At 43.7% G+C, this 26,644-nt stretch overlaps 1 protein-coding gene across 2 annotated transcripts in view; it reads left to right on the top strand.

Moving 5' to 3' along the window:
- DOCK1 (dedicator of cytokinesis 1) overlaps window positions 1-26,644 on the top strand; it is a 245,380-nt gene that overhangs the window by 169,568 nt on the left and 49,168 nt on the right. For both annotated transcript variants that reach the window (XM_079312227.1, XM_079312226.1), the window contains exons 32-38: window positions 394-452; window positions 6,000-6,148; window positions 12,690-12,775; window positions 12,963-13,119; window positions 17,887-17,927; window positions 19,258-19,348; window positions 22,456-22,575. In XM_079312227.1, the coding sequence (XP_079168353.1) occupies window positions 394-452; window positions 6,000-6,148; window positions 12,690-12,775; window positions 12,963-13,119; window positions 17,887-17,927; window positions 19,258-19,348; window positions 22,456-22,575 (703 nt within the window). The remainder of the gene's footprint in view (window positions 1-393; window positions 453-5,999; window positions 6,149-12,689; window positions 12,776-12,962; window positions 13,120-17,886; window positions 17,928-19,257; window positions 19,349-22,455; window positions 22,576-26,644) is intronic.

A 26,644-nucleotide genomic window follows, 5' to 3' on the forward strand; every position in this document is an offset into this window, starting at 1 on the left:
TAAGGAAGGCACTGGGGTGATTTCCACTCATTCAAACTGTTCTGTGGAGAGGGAGGGGGGTGAGAAATGACCCAGGTGGGAGGTGCTGAGGGTGGATGGGCTCCCACCTCTGCCTGGGACCATGGAATGTTGGAATTGTGGAGCCTGGAAAGATTTTTTTCCTCCAAATTTTGATGTTTCCAGAAGCATTGCTGAGCTGCTGGGGGCAGCCAGGTAATTTCAGTAGTGTGGGTCCAATTTGAGAACCCACTCTGGAATTTCATCTCTTTTTGAAGAGTGAATCTGATTTTGAAATGAGATTTATCTGCTTGTAGGACTTGGATTTGTTTTGTTTTAATGCTGGGTTTGTTTTAATGCTTTTAATGGTTTAATGGGTTTGTTTTCCTTTTTAAGGTACGGAGACATGAGAAGGCAGATTGGGTTTGAGATCAGGGACATGTGGTACAACCTGGGTGAGTATCCTGAGCATGTGTTGCCTTCAGTGGTCCCAAAAAAACTATTTAGAGGGATATTCCTGGAAAAATTCCATCCAGGTTGGATGGGACTTGCAGCAGCCTGGTCTGTGGAAGGTGTCCCATGGAATGAGATGGTCTTTGATGTCCCTTCCAACCCAAACCATCCCATAATTCTCTAAAACAAATTTACTTTCTCTTGAAACAACTGTAAACCTGCAGAAAAGCAAAAAAAAACTTTTAAAAATCAGGTGATTTAAGAAATCAAGCCACCTCTGCCTATTTAATTCACCATCTTCACGTGGGAAGGCACATCACTCTTGTTAATATTTATAATTGTTAATAATTGTGTCTCATGTTTTTTGTGGGTTCAGCTGAACATAAAGTCATTGCTATAGTGATACCAACTCAATGGTTTGGGGTTTTTTTTCCCCTTAAAAATATCTATATACACACACGTATTTCTGTTTACCTGAGACTTGAGCAAAATGGATGTGTCCAAAGATTCTCACTACCTCAGCCTGGAAATTCTGCTTAAACTCTGCTTTTCATCCTTGTCTGGCTGCAGCAGTGACTCAGGAAAGCTAGAAAAAAAAAAATATATATTTCTCTTTACTCACTTGAGGATGCAGTACCTGGGACTGTAGCAAAATGGATGTGTCCAAGGGTTCTCAGTAGCTCAGCCTGGAAATTCTGCTTAGACTCTGCTGTTGATCCTTGTCTGGCTCAGGTGACTCAGGGAAGCTGGAGCTCCCTGGAGCTGGTAGGAAAATGAGGCAGCTCTGCCTCTCCAGCCTGGGCTGCTCTGGGTTTAATTTGTCTGTACAGGGATTGAATTTCAGGAGAAACTGAGTATTTACTGTGACCTGGGTGTACTCATCTGCCAGATTTCATTTTCCTGAGCTTAACAGCACAGACACTTCAGCTCTTCTGAGTTTTATCAAAACTTCCTTCAGTGATCAGAAATAAACGTGTTTGCCACTTCACTTCTATCTCTGCCTGAGCTGTTGTTGCTGAGAGTTGAAAAAGCATCTGTGAGAGAAGAGAGTGCCAAGGGTTCATAAGTATTTGATATCACAGAATTTGCATCCTATCTGCTGGAATGATGAGGAAAGGCTTCAGAGAGCAGCTGAGTTCACTTTTATTAGAAGCATCTTTGGTGAATTAAGTGTCTGGAGAACAGATTAGAGCTTAGTGCACGACTGAGATGTGACTTGACAGGCAGGTAATAAAATCAGTGTCGTGCCTGCTGCTGCATCACCCAGCGTGGGATGCTGGCAGCCTCTGGGTGAGTAATTAGCCACATCTCCTCCCAGGCCCACAGTGGTGGAGTCATGGAATTGTTAAGGTTGGAAAAGGTCAAGATCAGCCCAGCACTGCCAAGGTGACAGTGTCACATGTCCCCACGTGCCACATCCTCATGGATTTTAAATCCCCCCAGGGATGGGCACCTCACCACTGCCCTGGGCAGTGCTTGTAAACTGCCCTTCCAGTGCTTGTAAATCATTTTGGTGAATAAATTATTCCACCCTGAGCCTCCCCTGCCCAGCCTGGTGCTGTTCCCTCTCCTCCTGTCCCTGTTCCCAGATCCCAAATCCCCCCAGTGTCCCCTCATGTCAAGGAGTTGTGCAGAGCCAGAATTTCCCCCTGATCCCCTTTTCTCCAGGCTGAGCCCCTCCCCAGCTCCCTCAGCCACCTTTTCTCTTCACTAGTATTTCTGGCCTCTGGATTGTTATGGATTCTTAAGCTTTTCCCAGGATTTACTGGGCTGAAAGTAGAATGTTTGATGCAGACTTTTCCATCCAGCTGCTGTTGAGGCTGTTTTATCCAGGCTGGGCTTTGTGGAGTGCACTGTGCCTTCCACTGCTGCTGCTGTCACTAGCTGCTCTTTACAGGTTATTTCATTGCTCCAGGGTTCAGTTTCTCACCATTAACAAGGATAATAATTTCCCCTGGAGTTTTGGGAATCGATTGGCACAGGGGGTAGTGTTTTCTTCAATATTTCTTTCGGTGCTGTCATGAAAGCCTTTTATTTTTAATGGATTTTTTATAAATGGAGATTATCCAGGTAAGATGCCTCTGTGACCTCCTCAAGCTCTAATACCTGATTCTCTAAGATCCATTAGTGGGATCATTAATGCCAAAATCCCACATGTGGAGGGAGTGAGGAAATTGCTGCTCTTCCCAAAAACAGCTGTGAGAGAGAGGTAAATGTGAGGCAGGACCCCAGTCCCAGGGAGCCTTTGTGCTTCTCCTGAGCAGCACCTTCATTTTCCTCATCCTTGTCACACAGAGTCCATGTTCAACTCATGGATCACATTTAACTTCTGGCTCCTCACCAATCTCATCTGTGTCACAGCATCAATTAAGAAAGAATTCCAACTTCCCACTGCATGGGAATCGATTGGGGGGTGCCTGACACTTTTATCTTGGAAGCTGCACTGCATTAATCAAATTATTCATGTATACATTCAGAAACCAAATCAGAAGTGAAAGGCTGGAATCCTGGAGCACAGGAGTTTCATGTTTATGCCATTGTGCATAAGATGTGATGAAACCAAACCCCCCTGACTTTTGATTTATGGATTAAAGGGTATAGAAAAGCCTCAAAAATGAATATTTTGTCTCATCAGGTTTTGTTTCTAAATACCATGATTAACACACGATGCCTGCTGAGTTAAAAGTCCCCAGCTGGGAATAAGGCAGTGCTCTGGCTATAATGCACATTTAAAAGTATACATTTTTTTTCCTGAAATTAAATAGTAAAATAAGAATTCTTAAAGTTTTTACTTGGCTGCCTGTTTCTGATGCAGGGGCATCAATAGTCACACCTTCCTATTTTTATGAGCAGGAAAAAAAAAGAACATTTATAGTGCAGAACAGCACTTCAGAGATTTTTTTTCCTTCCATACCACAACCTGAACTTTAAAATGTGTTGCTTTGAGTCACTGTTTTGTTGAAACTGGGGCTTCTTAAACCTTGCTGAGACATTAAGCATCAAAAATGCATCAAACAGGTCGTGGCCTGTCTTCAGGAACTGAAAAGCCACGCACTGAAAAGGGTTTAGTGATGTTTAACAACAGAAGCCCAGGGTCTGCCAGGAGCCCAGGGGTGCAGGGGTTCATGTGCCAGCCCTGAGTGGCAGAGGTGACATTTTGGTGACATCCTGGTGGGGCAGGTGGTGATGTCTGAGCCAGCTGGGGGGAGATGGGGAGAGAAAGTGCTCAAGGTGAGGGGGTGGTGCTGGTGTCCTCAGCAAGTGCCACCGTCCCTGCCAGGGCCTGACGTCACCAAAGGTGTCTCAACAGGGAAGGGCAGGGTTAAAAATAGCCCTGAACTTTGGGTGTTACATAAATAAAGTCATTCCTCATCTCCCTCTGTGGGTTAGTCAGGCGTGTTCCCAGCCAGCCCAGGGGGCAGGGCAGGCTGCTGGCAAATCACTCACAGCATTTGGGGGCCACACTGAAATGGGAACAGTTTGGGAAATGAGAATGACAGCCAGGAGAGCAGCTTGGGTTGGGTTGGTGCTGAGCTCCCTTCCTGCTGTGGGGGCACATCCCATGGGCAGGCACACCACACTGCAAGGGCAAGGGTTTGCATCTTCAAAGGTGCCTTTGTGTGCATGTGGTTCCTAAAGCAGCTGCACAAGTGGTTTTCAGGAGGCTCCTCAGTTTTCTCCCAGACTTGTCACATTTGGAGTCTCTGCGTGGGAGTTGCCACACTCCCACAGAGAGGGAAAGGTGAATTGCTGGCTGGTGTTTCTCAGACAGGGGGTGGATGCCTGGGGGCAGGGGAGGGTTGTTTCCTTTCCTGTTTTGCTCCCAGTGCTTTCTTCAGTGGCCCAGCATCTCCCAGGATCAGCTTGTCACAGCAAACCCTGTGTGTCCCCACCTGTGTGTGGGATGGACATCACCCAGGGCTGCCACTCCAGGGAGCTGCAAACAGATCATCAAATCAAAGACCCTAATCTTGGTGGATTTTCACATCTCAAGCTCCAAAGATGTTCCTCTTCTGAGGGAATTCCTGTGCTTGAGGCAATGGAAAACCCTCTGTGGCACAGGGAGTGCTCTCAGCTCAGTTGTGATGAACAACTTTTGTCACCATTATGTGTTTTCTGCAGTGTTGACTCTGACACTGCTCAGATTTAGCACAAGAAATCTGAGAGGCCCAGTGTGATAATCCTTGGAGGAGACTGAGGGAAGCTTTAGGCCTCTCACTTGATATTCCTGAGCAGCCCCCAGCACTGCAGCAGCACCCAAAGTCACCATTTTTTCCTTGAGTATTAATTTGCTTGCTAATGCTAATAGGATTCAGGAGTTTGCCAAATCAAGGAACTTAAATTATATCTGCTAAAAAAAGGAGCGTGTTTTGGTGGTGAAGGATTTTTCTTGATTACATTTGTTGAGATTTATGTTAGTTCTGGTCAAAGTGAAACTACCAATTAAAGACTTCACTGGTTACTGTCACAGTGGTGTAGTGCAGTGGAATAAAAATGAGTTGAAATGTGTTTCTGTCCTGTACCACTGCTGAGTGCAGTGGGAAGCAAGAGCTTGAGAGCTGGAGGAAACTGAGCTCTGGACTGCAAAGAATCTGGTCTGGAGCACAATGCTGGGCATGGAAACAGTGCTTGGACCTGGCTGGGAACATCCCTAACAGGGCATTTGTGAGAACATCTCCAGTGCTGGCCTGAGCTGCCCTGGATCAGATGGAGAAGTGAGTTTGTGTTTGTGTTTGCTGAGCTCCTGCTGCAGCTCCCCTGTTCAGTAAGGAGCTGGAGCAGCTGCCCAGAGCAGCCACTGGCACAGTGCAGGTGTCCCTGCATGCTGGAGTGGCACTGCCAGCCCCTGCCATGCTGTTGGTCTCACCCAGCACATCACACACTCTCATCCCTTTAACCAGCAGCACAAACACCAACCTGCTCTTTCCTCCTGGTTATTGGGGGCCACGCTCCTGCTCAGCTTGAATTTCCCTTCCCTGTGAGGAGCAGAGCAGGGATGGGGGGAGGAGCAGCTTCCTCTGGGGAAGCTAAATCTGCAGTCAGGTTTTGCAGGCAGCTCAGCTCCAAGGAAAGGAGACATATTGTGGGCTGGCTGAGCTGTGCTTTCATGTCTCGAGGCTCTGTTAGGCTGCACTCGTGGTGGCATTTTGATAGACTGACACTGAGAACATTTTGTTCACACAGGAGTCTAAATAAGTTAATACAAGTGATGTGCCTTTTAGCCTCCCTCCCTGCCAGCCACACATTGTGTTTTAAAATAAAACCTGGAATTTGAGTGTGAAAATCTGTATTGGGAAATGTGGTGAGTCCCAGCTTGATGACTGATTCAGCAACTCCTCTTGAGTTGGATTTAGACAATACTTTTATTAATAGTTATAATTGTAATGGTGGTCATCATCATAATCATCAAATAAATAAGAATAACTAAAGTGTTTCAGCAGAGCCAGATATTGAAATATGCTTTGTTATACTCCATGAGGATTTATTAATACAACTTCTACATCTTCTCCCAAAGTTGTTCACTCTGAAATGCATCTTTTCTCCTAAAGGTCAGCATAAAATCAAGTTCATCCCAGAAATGGTGGGGCCCATCCTGGAAATGACACTGATCCCAGAGACAGAGCTGAGGAAAGCTACAATCCCCATCTTCTTTGACATGATGCAGTGTGAATTCCACTCCACCAGGAGCTTCCAGAGGGTAAGCACAGAGCTGCAGACATCTCAAGGGAGGAAGATTTGGCTGTTCTTTGACAGAAGGAGTTTTTTTTATTTCTCATTTTTCTAAGGAATAATATAATTATGGATTTGCTTGTTTCCTATAACTCCTGAGGGGCTGTGGAGTTTTCAGCTGTTGGTTTGAAGTGGTTATTGAGGGAGAAATTTGCATGTAGTAAATGAAACCTTCAGTTATGGCACAGGAGCAAAGACAGATGTCTTAAATTGTCACTGTGACTCACACAAGGAGTTTGCTCCTGAGATAAATGGGACATAAAGGTAGCCTGGTAATGTGGCAAAAGTATAACCTGTAAGGATTTATCATCTCTACTCTCATATAATTCTGATTTTCCTTACCATTTCATGGATTTTGAAGAGAAAAAAAACAATCCAGCACTGTCAGTGCTTCTTCTTGCTCTACAGGCACTGCAAAATCTCAAATAGTAATGGAGCATATTTATTCTATTTTATTTAAACCTGCTGAAGGGAGCCCTTGAATACACACACACACCATCTTTTCCTGATAGCTTCAACTTTTGAAAGACAAGTGGAGTGGCAGAAAGTTTCCTGATATCTTTCATCTGACATTGCTTCCCTTGAAACTTTGCTTATGGATTGAGTTTAAGACTAGTTAGGCCAGGTAGGGTTTGGACTAAGCCAGGGGAGCTCCTTGCACTGAGAGATTGCTGTCAGTTCAGGATATGACCTTGTGAATTTTGCAATAAAGCTTGACATGTGTTGTTTGCTTTTCCCCCTTTCTATTGGCAGATTACTTTCTTGGATGAAAAAACCTTATCCTTTTCCATACCTTTCTTGGGAACTGCTATTGAGAAGCAGCTCTTAATAAATCTGTAGGCAGAGTAAATGAAAATCTGCGTGGGGAGGCTTAAGCAAGGGAAATGGCATCAGCTTTATTGCTTTGATTTGTTTTGTGCTGGGTGGTGTGTGGAGAGGTTGTGAACTGTGTTTTGGCTTCATCCAATTACTGCATAATCATTTTTTTTTCTCATGTTTGACTCCAGTGCTGCTGTAAAGATTGAAATGCTCGCTGGGATGCCATTTAAACAGTTTCCTGTCAGATGCTCTCTTTTGTTGCTTGTCATTTTTTATTTGTACAATTATATAGATCATGAAAAATCCGAGGGTAACTTTATAGCTAAATTTACGGCCCTCAATTTTCCTGACAGAAGGAAACCAGCTTTGTGTGCAATAGTTGGCTGATTTTAACAAATGAATGTCTTAAATATTTCACTTAGAGTTTGGGGGTTTTTTGCCATTTGAGAAGAAAAATGTCTCATTCTCAAGTCAGAGATGTCTGGGGTTGTACTTGATATAGTATTCCCTGTGGCAGTGTAGTTTGTTTATGGCTGTAGCATTGACAGGACAGGTGGAGAGATAACAACCCCCTTTTCCATGGCTTTGGAGGAACCAGCCACATCCCACAAGGAATAATCAATCTGTCCATGACCATGCAGTTCTGAGTTTGCTGAGTGTCTCAGGTTGGCCTTTGGGGAATGAAGATCACAGGCAGAAAAAAAAAGAAAAATCACAGGCAGAATGAAAAGAGGATCACAGGCAGAAGGGCAGAGGGTTGAAGGAAAGTCTGGGCTGGATGGGACCACTGGAGGTAACCTGGGCCTTAGGTTGGGTTATCTGGAACCAGCTGAAGCTCTGTTTGGATTATTTCCAGTGAAGGTAGTTTGGGTGAGCTATTCCAGGGTTTAATCCTGGCCTTGGGAAGGTGTCCTTGCCTGCAGCAGGAGGTTTGGAATCATGTAAGGTCCCTTCCAGCCCCAGCATTCCAGGATTCTGTGATTCAGACTTCCTGTTTTTTATTTCCCTGTGGAATTTCCTTGGAACCTTGGTGCCTATTTCTGCTTCCATCTCCTCTCTGAGCTCCTTTTAGGTGTTGGAATGTTTGAGTTGGATTTTCTCTGGGCTGCACAAACCCAATTCCTTCAACCACTGCAGGTTCTGCAGCTCCTGCCATGTTGGTGACCCCTTTAACCCTCTCCAGCTTGTCAGGGTCTCTCTGAGCTGGAGGATCAGAGCAGAGCCAGAATTCCAGCTCTGGTTCAACAAGTGCAGCAGTTCTGCTGCTGCTCTGGCCATGCTCTTGCTGGTGCAATCCAGGACACATTTAGGCTCCATTCAAGGGGGACACTTTTTTTTTGTGTTGAGCTTGGTAAATTGGATTTTCCCAGTCACCTTCTTGCCCTTTCTGTACCTGGAAAAACCTTCCATGAGATCTTGTGGTTTTCTCAGGAACTGAAGTGGGGCTGCCTGGTCTGGAGATTCCTCACTCAGTTTTTTGTCTCTTTTTGTTGAAATGATAGAAATACATATATTTATATTTTAATATTACCAGCACCTAGGCAATCTTTGATGCTTAATGGGTCCATGTAATGTGCAGCTTTATCTCCTTTATATGCAAGTACCAATTATCCTTGTCCAGAACTTCCAAATGGCATGGTTGGCTGCTGTTAAACTAATCTGCCAGAAATCCAATTATCTAACCTTATTAGTCACATCAACAAGGGTTTAGATTGGCTCCACTTCTCCAGCAGATGTATCAACCTCATGATTTGTGGGGGAGGAACTGCAGCTTTATGCAGGCTGCCCATGCTGTGATGGTTTGTGTGGTAAACAGGCAGCTTTCCCTGTGGTGGTTTTCATTGCAGGAGGATTTGGGTTTGCCTGGTAAAACCAGGAACAGACAGAAGGGTTTGGTTTGTTTTTCTTCTCCCAGTGTATTTAGAGACAGAATAGGATAAATTCCTCTTGTTTTTACAGAACTATATTAAGGCTGACTGAATTAAAAGCTGAAGTTGCCCATTTTGTCCTCTCCCTCTGAAGGTGCTTTGAAGCCTTTATAGGATTTCAAAGTAGCTTTTACCTCAAAGCAGGAACCCATCCTAGAAACTGTGGGACTGCAGCCTCCCTGTGGAAGGAAACTCCTCCTTCTCCACTTGGCTTCTCCCTTGGCTGCTTTCAGTAGCAAATGAGATTTTTGAGCCTCTGGATCAAAGGGAGTTTGTCAGAGCCATGGGAGTGATGAAAGAATTGGTTTGATTGTTCAGGACCTGCTCAGGTGAGTGGATGGATCCCGTGGTGACAGCAGGAGGGAAAGCTTCAGGTGAGACACCCTTCAGCAGGAATGTGGAATTTGGAGCATGGGAAGCTCCTGGGGTCACTGCCTGTTCCCCCCAGCTGTGGCTCCATCCCTCACTTGCCACCTGCACTCTGCATCAGTTTTAACTCCCCTTTTCTGGGCCTGTGTCTCTGCTGATGCCATGTGCTGCTTGTTGGAGTTGAGCCATGTCTGACATTTAACAAGGAATCTCAGTATCACCAAACAGCACACCAGCATCTGGATTTTCACATGCAGGTTATTGATGGATTTCAGATGGATTGAATTCCCCTTTGTCAGGAGTTTCCCTAGTTTATCTGCATCTCTTCTGACTTTCAGAGCCCATAATTCCTTATTAGGTCTTTTTGCCACTTCTGAGCACTGGGTTTACCTGCCTGTCCTTGTGCTGTGGATTTGCAGGCAGGACACAAGTAAATGACTCTCCCAGTTCTGTGATCCCACTGAACATTCAAATCCAAATAACTAATCTCCCACAAAAGATTGGTTTCAATAAGTAACAGTTTTAAATTCTACAGCTGAAGTGTAACTGTGTAAGTTTTTCTTGGTTTCTGGCCTTTTGGAAAATATCAATAATCCTCTCTCACTCCACCTGGAGAGCAAGGGAGAAAGGTAAAGCAGTGGCCTCCAAAATGATCCCATCATTTGGAATGGCTCCAGATCTGTTTCCCAGCTGGAATACTGTGGAAAAATAGGGAAGAGAACAGATGAAACCATTGGGAATAACCACCAACTTTCATAAAAACCTCTGAGCCAAGTTCTGCTGTACTTGTGTGCCATTTCTGCATTAGGACTGATTTCTGTTGGTGTGATCTGTCACTTGAATTTTATATGGCCATTTTTAATTAGCCCACATCAAAATGAATTTATAGTAGCTTGGAGAGCTGGAAGTCCTCCTCATCCACAGCAAAATTAACTTGTCAGCCAGTGCTACAAATTCAGCCTTCCTTGAGGTGAATCCAAGCCCCAGAGTGATGAGTTGAGTGACATGGGATGGCTCCCCCTGGTTTATTTGCTCTGGGTGGGAGATGGTCAGACAGAGGAAGAACTGGATGTGCTCTTTGCTCAACTTCAAACTCTCATCCTAAAGAGAAGCTGAGATCTTGATCAGCTGTGAAGAAAAGTGGATAAAAATGTCCTGTAATCTTCCTGGTGTCACCCCTCAAGCTTTCAGTGTCAACAGGAGGATGTGAGTGTGGCTCACTGATGGTGCAGATGTTCCCCCTAAAACCTCCAGAAAGAGCCTCAGCCAGAGGCTCTAATGGAAACATTAGGGATTTGGCACTTCTTCATTTGAGACTAAATCCCATCACAATAATTGCAGGCTTATTTATGCATTAAATTAAATGTAATGCATTTATTTTTTTAAAAAAAGCATTAGGAAAAAAAAGAAGAGAGAGAAAAGGAAAAATGGAGTTTATCAACAGATACCAGGTGCAGTGTCCCAGAGCCACTTGTGCAGCTCCAGGGTCACATTTCTGCTGCCATCATGGGAAATGAAAAACCTCCAAAGCTCCATAACCCTCAGCTGCTATTGATAAACCTTCCTCTGTGGAAAGACCACAGAAGGAATTTTAAATGCTGTTAAATAACATTTATTCAGCTGGCTGCCACGATCTGCATCACAGAGACTCCATGAGAAATATCAGGATTGACTGAAGAGCAGAGATATTGTTAATAATCCTTAAACCCCCAAAATGCCACAAGTCTGACTCTGTTCAGCCCAAGAGGCTGTTGGGGAAAATGGCCCAGCAAAATGTGGATTTACAGAAATTTCAGTAAAACTGATAGTGGGAAGATCCTGGAGATCCTGCATGACAAATGAAATTGCTCTTCTCTTTCTGAATAATCTTTTCCTAAAAAATGTATCACCTGAAGGGCTGGGGCTGGCAGCAAGTGTCATTTTTCACATTGGGTTAGAAAGTCAATTTCTTTCTGGGCTTATTAGGAAACGGGATTTTTGTGATTTCTCTGTTTCATCATTGTGTTGTTTCAATGTTTCACTCAATACTCGCTACTGTGGGAACATGTTTTGTTCTGGGAGGGGTGGATTGTATTATCCTGCCTTTCTCATTTTCCTGTCATTATTTTCATCATGGATTCATTGTATTCACTGTGGCCAGGGACAGGACCTGAGGGAATGGCTGGAGCTGTGCCAGGGGTTTAGGGTGGATTTTAGGGAAAGTTCATCCCCAGAGGTGCTGGCACTGCCCAGGCTCCCCAGGGATGGGCACAACCCCAGAGCTCCAGGAGTTTGGACATTCCCAGGGGTGCCCAGGTGGGATTTTAGGGTGTCTGTGCAGGGACAGGAGCTGCTCTGATGATCCTGTGGGGTCCCTTCCAACCCAGAATATTTGATGATCCAGACAATCCATTCTTTCTCCATGGGTACATCATGTGCTGTTAATATCACCTGCAGTTCCACAGTTCATCTCTTGACATTTACAAACGTTGCTTCTCTTTGTTCTTTGCTTCTCCTCAGCATCCTTAGGGGTGGCTTAAGCAAGTGACACTGAAAACACCTGGTGACAACTGTTCTGTCACCAAACCCCCACTGTGAGCACTGGGCTCCCATTCCCCTGCCACAGGCTCCCAGCTCAGCCAGCCTCTCCTGCTGAGATCTGTCTTTAACCCTGTGGCTGTCTGTGCTTATTTAATGAAGAATTAGGAATTAGGTGACTTCTCTGATTCCTTGCAGAGCAGCAGACCTAGAGTGAGCCTTCCTTCACTAACAAATCACATCCATTCCCAGCAGCAACAGCTAAAACCCTCTGTAAAATAATTAAAAATCCAGGCAATTACTCAGTTTGCATTTAAAACATATTCTGATGGCTACTAAAGTCTGCATTCTTTTAATATTGCCCAAATAAAATGATTCTGGAGTTGTTTGAAGCTCCTCCCTTCCCTTCTGCAGGGTTTATTAACAGCTTTATCAGGCTGTGTCCTCCAGTCAGTGTCTGTGTGCTCAGAAGGGCTCTCAGGGATGCTGGGGTGCACCAGCAGGGTTATCCAGCCTCAGGTGTTGCCTTTTCTCTCTCAGAGAGCTTCCAGCATTTCTGTGTTTAGTTCTGTTGCTGGGGACATTCTTTGTCTCCTTTCTCCCTGCCCTCAATTCCTGTTATTAATCTCATTCTTTAATTCTCCATAATTTTTATTTACACTTTATCTAACAACACCACCAATGATTCCTTTAACCAGAGAAATCCTTGTAGGGCAGGAGATCACAGTGGAAAATCAAAAAGCAGAAACTGCAAACTCTAAAAGTCAATCAAGCTTTAAAGCAGGGGCACCCAACCAATCAGTGAGGCATTGAGGCTACAGTAATAAATGAAAGATTTGCCAGCTGATTATTTACGCTTGCTTTGTTTAATTACAGTTCGAGAACGAGATCATCACCAAACTGGATCACGAAGTGGAAGGAGGCCGTGGAGATGAGCAGTACAAAGTGTTATTTGACAAAATGTAAGTGTTGATCAGCAGCAAAATTTATGTCACAGGGAAATCAGGAGTGAGAGCAATTAGACTACAATGAACTTTGTAGCCCAGAAATAATTAAAATCTGTTAACGATGCGCAGTATTTAAAACTGCACCTGAGTCAAGGTTTTTCTCTGCGTGTGATTAACAAGGCAGACTTAATTGGTTTTTCAGTCTCCTGGAGCACTGCAGGAAGCACAAGTACCTGGCAAAGAGTGGGGAGACGTTTGTGAAGCTGGTGGTGAGGCTGATGGAGAGGCTGCTGGACTACAGGACCATCATGCACGATGAGAACAAGGAGAACCGCATGAGCTGCACCGTCAACGTGCTGGTGAGCAGGAGAGAGCAAACACTGCAGAGTGCACAAACTGACTGTGAGACACTGCAGAGTGCACAAACTCACTGTGAGACACTGCACAATGGCACAAACTGACTGTGAAACACTGCACAATGGCACAAACTGACTGTGAGACACTGCAGAGTGGCACAAACTGACTGTGAGACACTGCAGAGTGGCACAAACTGACTGTGAGACACTGCAGAATGCACAAACTGACTGTGAAACACTGCAGAGTGCACAAACTGACTGTGAGACACTGCAGAGTGGCACAAACTGACTGTGAGACACTGCAGAGTGGCACAAACTGACTGTGAGACACTGCAGAGTGGCACAAACTGACTGTGAAACACTGCACAATGGCACAAACTGACTGTGAGACACAGCAGAGTGGCACAAACTGACTGTGAGACACTGCACAATGGCACAAACTGACTGTGAGACACTGCAGAGTGGCACAAACTGACTGTGAGACACTGCAGAGTGGCACAAACTGACTGTGAAACACTGCACAATGGCACAAACTGACTGTGAGACACTGCAGAGTGGCACAAACTGACTGTGAGACACTGCAGAGTGGCACAAACTGACTGTGAAACACTGCAGAGTGCACAAACTGACTGTGAGACACTGCAGAATGGCACAAACTGACTGTGAAACACTGCACAATGGCACAAACTGACTGTGAGACACTGCAGAATGGCACAAACTGACTGTGAGACACTGCACAATGGCACAAACTGACTGTGAGACACTGCAGAGTGGCACAAACTCACTGTGAGACACTGCACAGTGGCACAAACTGACTGTGAAACACTGCAAAATCACCACAAACTCACTGTGAAACACTGCACAATGGCACAAACTGACTGTGAGACACTGCACAGTGGCACAAACTCACTGTGAAACACTGCAGAGTGGCACAAACTCACTGTGAAACACTGCAGAGTGGCACAAACTGACTGTTAAACACTGCACAGTGGCACAAACTCACTGTGAAACACTGCACAATGGCACAAACTCACTGTGAGACACTGCAGAGTGGCACAAACTGACTGTGAGACACTGCACAATGGCACAAACTGACTGTGAGACACTGCAGAGTGGCACAAACTGACTGTGAGACACTGCAGAGTGGCACAAACTCACTGTGAGACACTGCAGAGTGGCACAAACTGACTGTGAGACACTGCAGAGTGGCACAAACTCACTGTGAAACACTGCAGAGTGGCACAAACTCACTGTGAAACACTGCAGAGTGGCACAAACTGACTGTGAGACACTGCACAATGGCACAAACTGACTGTGAGACACTGCACAATGGCACAAACTCACTGTGAAACACTGCAGAGTGGCACAAACTCACTGTGAAACACTGCAAAATCATCAAAAACTGACTGTGAAACACTGCAGAATGGCACAAACTGACTGTGAGACACTGCAGAATGGCACAAACTCACTGTGAGACACTGCAGAATCACAAGATCATTACAAAATCCCTACAAAATCGCCACAAAATCACCATGAAATCACCACAGAATTGCCACAGTCACCACAGAATGACTGCAATGTCACTACAACCTCCACATCACCCAAAAATCCACCACAAAATTACCAGAAAACCACCACAGAGTTGCCACAAAATCGTCACAAAATCACCACAGAATCACCCAAAGCCACCACAAAATCACCACAACTTTTACATCAGCCCCCAAAAAGCACAAAACCACCACAAATCACCACAGAATAGCCACAAAATTGCCACAGAGCCACCATAAAACCATTACAAAATCACTCTAAAATCCCCCAAATGCCCATAACCCTCAGAATCCTGCACCTTTAACAAAGGGCTCGTGTCAAGCAGAGTGTCTGTTGGGATTCTTGGGGAAATTTGGAATGCTTTAGGTTTTTTTCCTATTTTTTTCCTGTTTTGTTGAAGGCAAATCTGTGAAAACATGGATTATCCCTTCTTTAATTGCTTCTACAGAAAGATTTAAGGAGAAATGTTACAGGGCCTGTTCATTGACATTTACAATTGATGTATAAACAACTCTGTGCTGGAAATCACTTGACATAGAGAATGTTGGAGTTCTCTGCCATTTACTCCCAAAATTTCCATGGATTTGCAATCCTATTTCTATTCTGCTCTCTGCTCAGCCCTTTTATCCAGTCATTTGAAGGAATTTGATCCTGAAATTTTGGAATGTCCACTCCATGCACAAATCTTGGTCCCTTTGGGGTAGAATTGGGAGCAATAATTGTCCCCATTGTACTCATACACATCATGATCTTTGGTGGAGATTCAGAAAATGAGATTTTACAGCCCAAAAATCAGCATCCATGAAAAATAACTTTCAGAGACCCCAAAATGAACTAAATTTGATTTTTCCACCAGTACTGTTTATCACTGAGGATTCCAAGCTTTCCTCCCCAGATCATCATCAAAACTTTGATTTTGCTTAAATACATGAGGCACAGCCAGTGTTTATCCTTTATGTGATCTGGCTGGTGGGTTTTGTTCAGGAAAGAGCTGAGTAAATAGTTTGCAGCTCTTTTATTTTTTGCATATAATGTAGTTTTTAGCTCATTTTTTTTGCATCTAATGGAATCCTGGCCTTGTGCAATACAGCTTTTGCACTGCCCCATCTCATCAGCCATAAACAAAACAGTGCCCACTGGAGCAGGAGAGGAGATGGAGGCATCAAATCCAAAACTGGGCATTTATTTTTAGTTTGTTTTTGCTCTCTTTGCACATCAGAATGTTTGGGAAGTGGGCAAAGAGGAGGGACTTGGGGAGTTGTCAGCAGCTGGTGATGCAGCAGAGCTTTGCAGAAAGGTCACAGCAGAGCCTGGTAATCCCAATCCCAAAATCCCTGCCAGTTCTCCCAGCAGGGTGGGAAACAGCACATCAGTCACCACTCTGTGTCAGACTGGGAATGTTTCCTGGGAAGGTGAAGTTCATCAGAACACTCAGACCAGGAATTCTCACATCCCCATGGAACACTCAGGGTTGGGTTTGTTTGTTCCTGGGCTGGCTCTGGCCAGCTGGGTTTGTGCAGAGGGTGAATTCTGGGGGTGATTGCTGCTGTCAGCTTCAGTCACTGTGAGACACCAAGCACAGCCTGCTGGAGTGCCCAGGAAATGGAATATTCCATCCCTTTCAACCCCTGTGATTTCAAACTTCAGCTTGGTTTTACACTCCTGGTTCCCTCCAGGGCCCACTCAGCCTTCTCATCATTCTCCAGGTGCCTGAAGTGAAATTCAGGCCTTTGCAAAAATCCAACCCATGGCTAAAACTCAGCACAATTCCCATGTCAGGTCTCAAAGAGTTCCTAATTGGGACTTTATTGATCCTGAGGGTTTCCTGGGATTAAGTTTGTCTGCACTGATGGTGTTTGACTTGGAGGGTTTGATCTGCACTTCAGCTGATGGGGAAGGGGATAGAGAATTCCTGATGGAGCTGGGAAGGGGCTGGAGAATTCCTGATGGAGCTGGGAAGGGGATGGAGAATTCCTGATGGAGCTGGGAAGGGGCTGGAGAATTCCTGATGGAGCTGGGAAGGGGATGGAGAATTCCTGATGGAGCTGGGAAGGGGATGGAGAATTCCTGATGGAGCTGGGAAGGGGATGGAGAATTCCTGATGGAGCTGGGAAGGGGCTCAGCCTGGAGAAAAGGAGGATCAGGGGGAAATTCTGGCTCTGCACAACTCCCTGCCAGGAGGGGACACTGGGGGGATTTGGGATCTGGGAACAGGGACAGGAGCAGAGGGAACAGCTCAGGGTGGAGATTTGGGAAAATTCCTCCCTGGAAAGGTTTGTGCAGCCCTGGCACAGCTGCCCAGGTGGAGTGCCCATCCCTGGGGGGATTTATAATCCATGTGGATGTGGCACTTGGGGACACTGGGCACTGTGGCCTTGGCAGTTTGTTATCTGAATTGAACCCAAAACTAATAAGCAGTTTTATCAACTTGAATGATCCATCATTCCTCTGGGAAATGCAGTCTTGCATTCCAGTTCTCTTAAGGGATCACTTTTATACTGGATTTATCACTCTTTTAGTTCTGGTTTTGTGCTCTTTGAGTGCCTTTTCAAATTTCTTTAATTTAGCATTGAAATATATTTAATTCAGTGAAAGACTTTCTTGGTATTTTGTTTTCTTAGATATATTTTAAATTTTGGAGGCAAACTTACAATTAGATTCAGAAATGCCTTGAATCTCTCCCCCAGTTTGATCACATCCTGCATTTACAATATTTGCACTGTTAACCAGTTTATCTCAAGGCTGGAGGCACTCAGAGGAGAGTGATGCTAATATGTGACATATGAAACCAGATAAATAGCACTAATCTAACTTTTTATTTCCAAGGAAACTGTTAGAATCCAAGAGCAGGTGATGTATTTCTCAACTAAGATTTGAACTTTTCAATCCATGGAACAACTGTTGCTTTAAAATGATGGGTTTGTTGTATTTTAGAAGATTTTCAGCTGAAAATGGTTAATGATGTGTGACATGCAAATGCCAGCAGCAGATTTCTGGCAAATTCTTAACCTTTGCAGTGAGAGAAACCACTGCAACATGAACCATCCCAGCATTTGATCTGCTGAGTTCAATAAGTTGTTTTCCATCACTGGAGGCAAATTTCATTTTGCAGTTTGGAGGCTGACGTTATGCAATTATGAATTTTTAATTTGGAGCATGTTCTGTGTACATTCCAAAGTGTGAAATCAAAGACTTTGTAACCAAATTATGTTGTTTTTTCAGAATTTCTACAAGGAGATCGAGAGGGAAGAGATGTACATCAGGTTTGTAAACATGACTGGTGACAAACTGCCTGGCACAGGCTCTGTAATTGGGGAAATTAAGTTCATATTAAGCAGTCACTTCGTGGCTGGAGGAGAAGAGTAATGAAAAATCACACCTGGGCTGAAGCTGAAGTAAATCAAAAGCTTATCTGCACTGAGAACAGAGTGCTGGAAGTGCAAGTCAGGAGATTATCTCTGTCCCCTTTCTCCAAGTCCTTCAGTTCCATGACAATGAGCACTGAATTCAGGAGCCAGAATTCTTCTGGTGATGAAGAAAACAAGGCAAAGGCTGAGCAAAGAAATGATGTTGCCTCCTGGTGAGGTACAAAATATGTGACTTGGGATAAAAACAACTGTTAAATAATACCTGACTGAAACTTATTTTAAACTTAAAGCTTTTAAAATCTGTTTTCAGACCAAGTAAACATGGAAATATTGAGCTTTTTGTAAAGCTCAGGGTTCACAGCCCCCCCCATTTTTGCTTTGCTGACTGTTGCTTACACTGCTGTGCTAAAATGATGAATTTGGTGTTTGCAATGCTATTTTAGGTATCTCAGTATTGCTCATTATTCATTCTCAGGTGCTTGTTATCTTTTCAGAAGAATTTTCACTTGTCAGTTCTCTTCCTGTTGTTTTAATGGTTTAATTGGTCTTTTAGAAGTTTGCAAAACAATAGGAAATGGCAGGATTGATAATTGTGGACAAACACTTGAAGTTATTTTGTATTATTTAGATCTGCCCTGTTCAGCATCTCTATAAACACAAATTGTCTCTCACTGTGAAACCCCCATCCAAATTCTCTCCCAATTTCTGTTTGAAAACTTCTAATGAATATCAAACTTGAAAGTATTTTCACTGGCTTTTTCAAAATACAATTGTTAATAGTTTTTTGGGGATTTTTTGTTTTAACTGCCAATGTTAATCAAAAAAATGAAGAGAATCCCCTGCCAGAGGTGTGATGGTATTGAAATTAAAGAATGAAATTTATTTCTGTCCCCAAAGCTGAACTCAAAGAGTGTTCTGTCTTGCACAGAATCTAGATTGGATTTATTACTCCCCACAAGTCATTCTCCTGGTGTTCAAAGATTGGACTTGATGATCTTGGAGGACTTTTCCAACCTTAATGATCCCTGAGTGTCCATTAAAAACTGCACACTGCAAATGCAAATGATCCCAAAGATTGTCTGCACACAGAACTGAGAACTTTTACCAATCCCACAAATATTTACTTGTTTGAAGATAGACTTGAACCCTTGTAATCTTCAAACTAAATTACTGAGTAAATGTTAATCCCAGTTTTTCTGAGAGCCACGTTTTCTGTTTCTGGCAGGTACCTGTACAAGCTGTGTGACCTGCACAAGGAGTGTGACAACTACACAGAGGCTGCCTACACCTTACTGCTGCATGCAAAGCTGCTCAAGGTAACCCCAAAACACCCCCTGAACCTGGGGATCCCAGCAGCAGCCAGCCAGGGGCTGTTTGCCATCAGAACATCTGCACTCTGAGCTGAGAACAGCTCTGAGCTGCCTTCCCTTTGCACATGGAGTTCATACACAGAGGAAAACACTTCACTGGAGCTGGAGTGAAGGGAGTGTGGTCAAGTCAGCATCACCAAATCTAAATTGCAAATATCCAGATTGTGCAGTGTGTGAAAGCCTCTAACCAGATATTTTAGTAAATGAGCTCTCCACAGATCTTTTGTGCAAGGAGTGCTGGAGCCTGTTCTTGAGTGCTCTTGGGTGTCAATAACTGATTCAGTTTGGATTTCAGACAATTGGAGAGAGATTCAAATGGCCTTGTGTCCAAGTTCATGCCTTTAAATGGTGCATGTAATTTCAGTGCAGTGTTACCTGGTTTATAGCACATTTGAAGAGGCACAACAATACTGCTCCTCTGTTGGGTGTAGGCTGAAATATGCACAAATAACATGTTATCTGCAGAAAGTGCCTGAAATAAAGCATTTGAGTGGTTAACACTGTCCACTGCCAGCCAGCAATGGAGTGAAGCTGTACTTGAGAAGCATTAATCTCCCTGAAAACATTCTGGAGAGAAAAGGTCTCTAACATGCAGCTTTTTCCTGTGCTTTTGTTACAAATATGGGAGCAGGTACCCACTTTGCTCTCCTGGCTGTCATTTAGGAAGATGCTGCAGAGATTTGTGTTGTGAAATTACATTTAATGCAGCAGAATCTTCACTGAATTCCTACTTTTGGAAAGTAGCTAATGGGAAAAGTAAAAATCTCAGTGTGATAAGAATTAGAGGTTTGGGAGCAATTTGGTTTAGTCCTGTTTGTGTTCCTCACATTTCACAACCTGCAGTGAAACCTCTCTCCCTCAGGAGTGCTGGATCTCTTTTCACTCCCTCAAGGACACAACTCCCCCAGGGGCAGAGAGTCAGGGACACAACAAATGAGAATTTCATTTTCCCCTTGATCTCTCCTGTTCCAGGGTGAGTGTATTGCAGCCTCCTGGTCCAGGGCAAGTTTCCCTTCCCATGGGAGGGATGGAACAAGATGAGCTTTAATGTCCTTCCCACCCAGAGCAGCCTGGGGTTGTGTTACTGCACCTTCTTCATCCAGGAGCTGCACCTCATCCTCAGCAGCCAACTGCTCTTAGCAATCCTGGCTTTAATTTCAGCAATCCCCAGCAAAGTGTGAGTGTCAAATATCTATTTTGGAAAGTTGAAAAGGGGAAGGTGTTAAATGAGATCCTTCTGATGGATGCACTGTGAATTATTCCTACTTCAGAGTTGAACAAACTGCATCCAAGCCATAAAAAGATTAAATATGATGCAGAGTGTACATGTGCAATTTAAATTAAGACACTCTGAAATGTATTTACTGTATTTTAAAATCATTAGAGGGTTATTACACAAGGAAACATCTCTAAGATTCATCTGGAGTGCAAAAGCACTGTGCCCACTTCACATGGATGAACCTTTAGACAGGGTGAAGGATTCATTCCCTTGCACAGGGCTGTGTTCCTGAATAAATGATGGAATAAACCAGGCCATAAAACATCACTCAAACTTTCACCTGGCATGGCTTGGGCTTGTTAGACAACTTACTTTCTGTGACCTCAGAGTTTAGCCAGTTGTGGCTTTTCTTAGGGAATGTGTTGAGGGAGCAGGTGAGTGTCTCACTTAATGCACTCCTGAATTCAGTGGAAGAACTCCATGGAGGAAATGTCCATCTTTCTTTCCTTCTAATGCAGACTGGCAGCAGGCAGCAAATGCCAGGGTGGGATTTGTCACAGGTTTTCATTCCTGAGTGGATGTTTATTTATCAGTATCATTTCATTAGAGGCTGGAATTATTTCATTATAAAAGTGTATCAATCTCAGTCTCAGTCCCTGCTCCTGCAGCCCTTGGTGGAGGGAGGAGTTCAGTGTTGCCTGAGGAGCAGTAATATTATGGGGTGTGTAACTGAGCAATTGAGATTTTCTGTCAAGCCTCAGGACAGGATTTTCAATGACACTCATCATGGGCAGATATTTCATCCCACTGATTTTAATGGGATCACATTGAGGGCAGGACTGAGAGTGTGTGTGAATTCCACCTTTAAATCTGCAAGAAGACTGTCTGTGGAGAGAGAGAGAGGCCAAATTACTGCAAGTTGATGAAGCACACTCAAGAAAAGAGACTTCTGATGTGTTTTCAACCCTTTTTGTCAAAATTGAGGTGTTCAAAACTAACAGAAGATAGTAGCTGTTAACATGCTGAAAAAAATGCCACCACATTGCAGGCTCCAGCAGGTTTGTGTTGCTCAGAAGCAGAGCTCAGAACAGAGCTGTCAGAAGTGTCTGCATGACCCAAACACAAACATTGTGGCCAAATCAAGAAGTGAATGGGTGAAATTTAATAATATATAGGAGGTAAAGTAGAAATTATTCTGGAAATTAATCTGAGAGAAGCTCAGAGAAGCTGTCCCTGGATCCCTGGCAGTGCCCAAGGCCAGGCTGGACATTGGGGTTGGAGCACTGGGACAGTGAAGTGTCCCTGCCATGGATGGGTGACACTGGGGGGGATTTAAGCTCCTTTCCAGCCCAAACCATTCCTGTGATTGAAATCTTTCCCTTGATCCATCAGGCATCTGCTGGAAAAGCCAGAGCTGCTAATTGCAGACAGGCTGGATGAAGTTAATGATGCTTTCCCTGCCCCTGAAGATCCTCAGGGGGTTTGTCCCTCATGTCCCTGCCTGCAGCCCCTTCCTTTGTGGGGATGGATCTGGGCTCCAGGGTTCCTCTCACATGAAGTGAGGTGTTCATTGTGTCCCATCAGCAGGGGAGGCCACTCTCATCAAACTCACTGAGGACACAAAGCTCCCCTCCAGCTGATGGATGTAATTAGCCTCCAATTAGAGCATCCAAATAAATGCTGCTTGTGCCCCAGGAAGCAAAGGGCACAACTGTAAAAAAACCCTTTGTTGGTGCTTTAACTGCAGCACCACTTCTTTAAATAATCCCCTCTCTTTTATTTCACTTCATTGTGGATTTGTTTTTCATTTTTTCCTTTTTTTTGTGTGATTTAGTGGTCAGAAGAAGCATGTGCAGCACATCTTACCCAGAGGGATGGATACCAAGCTGCTACTCAAGGACAGCTGAAAGATCAGCTCTATCAAGAAATTATCCATTACTTTGACAAGGGCAAGGTAAAAAGGGAAGAAAAAAAAGTGCAAATGTATTTCATTGCTTTTCTCTCAAACTTATAAATTTAATAGCAAACATAGTTTGCATCCAGTGACCTTCAGGAAGCACTTAGAGATAATGATACTACCAAAAAAAAAAAGTCAAAAGAAACCAATGGTACATTTATAACTCCTCTCTTAAGGGTAAATATATGGGCATATGATGCCATGGAGTAAATAAAAAAGTGATGCATGTAATTTGGAGGGCTTTTTTCTGGCACTTACAAGAGCTAACAGAATCCTTCAACTCCCCTTGTTCTTCCTCATGTACACAAAAATAATTCCCTCTGGGCCTGGATGTCTGTGGTTCATATCATAAATATCCTGGGAGGTGGATATTTCATTGCAATTGCATCTTTTAATGCAGGAGGGATTTGCATTTGGCATTGCTTGGTGTTGGAGGGGAAGGGGGTTGATGTGGGAGCCAGGGCTGGATCAGTGTTTGGATATTTCAGGCACAGAATATTCAAGTATAGAAATAGGAATTTCTTTGTCAGAACATTTCAGAAAAGTAAACTTGGGGTTTAAAAGTAAACTTTGTAAAGTGAACAGAAATGCTGTTTTTTGGTAGAATTCAAATATTATCCAGCCAGCCCATCTTTTCCAGAGTGTCTTTAGCAGCATCAGATTAAAATCCTAGAATAAATTTGATAGGAACTATAATTTCTATAATTTTGTTAAAAATATTGCTTAAAAAATTAAATTGTATAGCTTATCTTCATGCAATATTTAAAAGTTGTTAATGAGTGATGCTAAAAGTTGTAGTTCTGGATTGGGTTAAAATTTTTCATTCTGGACTGGGATAAAATTGTGGAAATACAATTCTGGAATGGTGCACAAGTGGCTAGTGGGGGTGACTTGGGGACAGTTCCTGCTGCCCAAAAAGCTTTTCCTGAGTCAATGGGAAGAATCTCATTTGAATGAGGGTCACAGCTGATTTTAAAGCTAATTTTAATCTTACATTCCTATCTGGAATGAAAACCAGGAGTTCCCTGGTTTTATTTTGTTGCTTTTTGTCTTTATGGTTTCCTGTTGGTCCTTTGTGGTGTCCAGGCTGGGAGTTGTTCTGCTGAGCATCAGTTCTGTGCAGAACTCAAGCACCAGCACTCCTGAGGGATTTTTGTGTGTTTGAGGAGTTGATTCATTTCCAAAAATGCTCTTTCCTACTTACAGAAATTCCTCCTCTCATTTTCTGGTCACTCAAGCTGGTGATAATTTTTCACATTACTCCATGAAAAGGGAAATAAAAAAATCAATATACACTGAGAATATTAATTTTCTGTGATTTTGCAAATGTCAGGAAGCTCCAGGTGGAGGTTTCCAGTGTAGATTGAAGGCAATCCTCTCATTTGGGATGTTCTGACATTAAGTTAAATCAACTTCTTGCATTCCTTGAGCAGTTTGCAAATGCAGCCCAGCAGCTGCTTTAATGATCAGTGACACACCTGAACAGCCTTTGCTGAGCATTTTTGGGAGGTTGAAACCATACTCAAAACAATTAATGGGGTTTTTTTGTGCTATAATCACCCAGCTGGGTCCCTGCTGGGTTTTTTTTGTTGGATTTCCCTTCCCATTAAGTTAACACAAGGTGTCAAAAGTCACCACCCCTGGACAGCTGCAGAGGCACTTGTAGGATTTTTACAGAAACTCAGTTTTGTTTTAAAGTTGTGAGCCTGTGCTCTCCCAGCCTGATGGGAAGCTGTGGATTTGGGAAGGGAGGGAGATGTGGGAGTTAAAAACATTATGTAGAAGAAATGGAGCAGAGGGATTTCCTAAAATTTGGTTTAAAACATTGGATTTTTTGTTTTTTCAAGGCTGGTGTAGTTCAGCCTCTCAAAAATCAGGATCCCTCTCTCTTGGCAGAGTAATTTCCCAGGGGAATTTACAGTTTCCTTGTCTGTTGAAAGTGAACCATGAGGCTTATCCCTTAAATATTGTCATTCATGGGCAGGTGAATTTAGATTTAATCCCCCACACATGCTGGGATGGAGTGAACCCCTCACTGCTGGCCCAGAAGAGCCTGAGGAATGTGGAAAGGAGTGGAAGGAAGTGGAATTGCCCTAAAGGCAGGAATGGGGCACCTCATGTGGGCTGAGAACAGAATGCTGCCATCACCACGAGCATCCCTGCTACTTGTAGTTCAAGATCATTTAGGATTCCTCATTTTGATTTCTAGTTTTAATCTGTTATTCTTAGGAAAATTGGGTTTTTTTACCTGTATTTGACTTTTTGTCCTTAAACCAACCTTTTATAAAGCTGAACTTTAGGGAAGGAGAATTTTTGAGAAACACCTTTTGCATTTTGCAGTTGTACTTTATGGATGTGATTTCTGATTAGTTATTCTCCTTATTCCTTTTCTAAGCTCCTTCTTTCCAAAAGGAAAGTTGTTTCTCTAGCATAGGATCCTTTTCTCTCCTAGATTATTCTTCCCTGCACTTTGCAGCCTCCTCTCCATCTCTCTTGGCTTTTGCCCTTAAAATCCTTAATTCTCAGGCTTATCCCAGCAGTCTGACCCACCCTTGGAGCTGCTCTCTCTGTGTTTTCCTGAAGCTTTGTGATTTCCAGCAAAGCCCTTAATCCAGGGATTTCCCTGGGAATTGTTGGGTTAGAAGATCCCAAGGTGAGAAGGGAAAATAGTGATGGGAGTAAAGGGATGAGGGAAAGGGTGACATTTTCCCTGTGGGAAGGAGCTGATGGAAATCACTGCTGCTGAACTCCTGAATGCTCCTTGGCAAGGAGGAGGTGTTATTTAAACCAGGTTTGTTTTCCTGTTCCTGCCTCCTGAAATGTGGGACCAGCAACCAGCTCAGGTTTGCTGGTGATGCTGCTGCCCAGAAATCAGGACAGGTTTTCTTCTGCTCCTCCATAAATTGGAAGTGTTGGTCCTGAGGAGAAAAAATGCACACTGCTCATTTATTTCTACTCCTCCTCCTCCTCCTCAAAAAAAAAAAAAAACCAAAAAAAAAAAAAAAAAAAAAAAAAAGCTTTTACTGCTTTACAGCAGCCTCAGAACAGAAAATATCTGAAATTATACAGCAAATGCCATGCTTTGGCTTAAAAGCCTTTTTTTTTTCTGGCTCATGGGATGACATCAAATGGCTTTTTCTTCCATTTTAACGAATGGTGAAATTCACCTGTCTGCCAAAAATCTGTGTGAGGCTGGTGGCCAGCTCAGCCCCAGAGCTGTCCTGAGAGCTGGGAAGGACACAGAGTCTTGGGAGAGGGAGGATCCAGAGCCTGGCTGTGTTCCAAATGAATATATTTAATTATTTAAAGCATTTCCAACCTGGCTGTATGTTGAATGCAGTGCTAACAGCAGAGAAATGCTGAGTTTCAGCATTTTATTTAAACTATTAAGCCTTCATGCTGGTTAATTAACACTACCTGAAATTTAACCAGCTTAGCAAGTCCCTCACACATCAGAATGTGGCACAGTAATATTCTTATCCCAGACTATTTCACTGCTCCTGACCATTAACTCTGCAGGGGGCTCAGAAATACCCTGAGATCCTCCTTTGCTGCTATTAACCTCAAAAACTAAATTGAACACTGTAGTTCTTTCTGGCCAACAAGCTTGAAAAATAAATTAAATCACTGGGTTTTCCCTAAAAAAGGTCTCCTGCATCTGCAAAGTCTTGCCCATAACAATTTGCAGCTCGTGTCTGCACAACTAAATGTAGGCTCTGCACATTTTTCTTACCCCCTGAGTATAAAAGAAGCATTTTCCTTCCAGTATCAGCAGCCTCTCTCCCTGGTACCCTCTCCAGATAAATTGTTTCTCCCATTAATGAGTTGTAGCTGGTACAAATCCTGTGTAGCAGCTCCCTGTACAACTCATTTCTCCAGAAGACTTGCCATGTCCTGGGCAAAGCTGGGAAAGCTTCCAAGGCAGGAAATCTGTGAGGCAGCAGATTGGGAGTTATTGACCTTCAAGAGCAGAGATTGCATTTATCAGGATCCTGGGCTGCAGCCTGCTGTCCTCACCTGGATAAATAAACTGGCTCTGGAGCAAACAGCTGCATTTGCAGAGCCT

The sequence above is a fragment of the Erithacus rubecula genome, assembly GCF_903797595.1.
Source record: "Erithacus rubecula genome assembly, chromosome: 9".
In the NCBI taxonomy this organism is placed as follows: Eukaryota; Metazoa; Chordata; class Aves; order Passeriformes; family Muscicapidae; genus Erithacus; species Erithacus rubecula.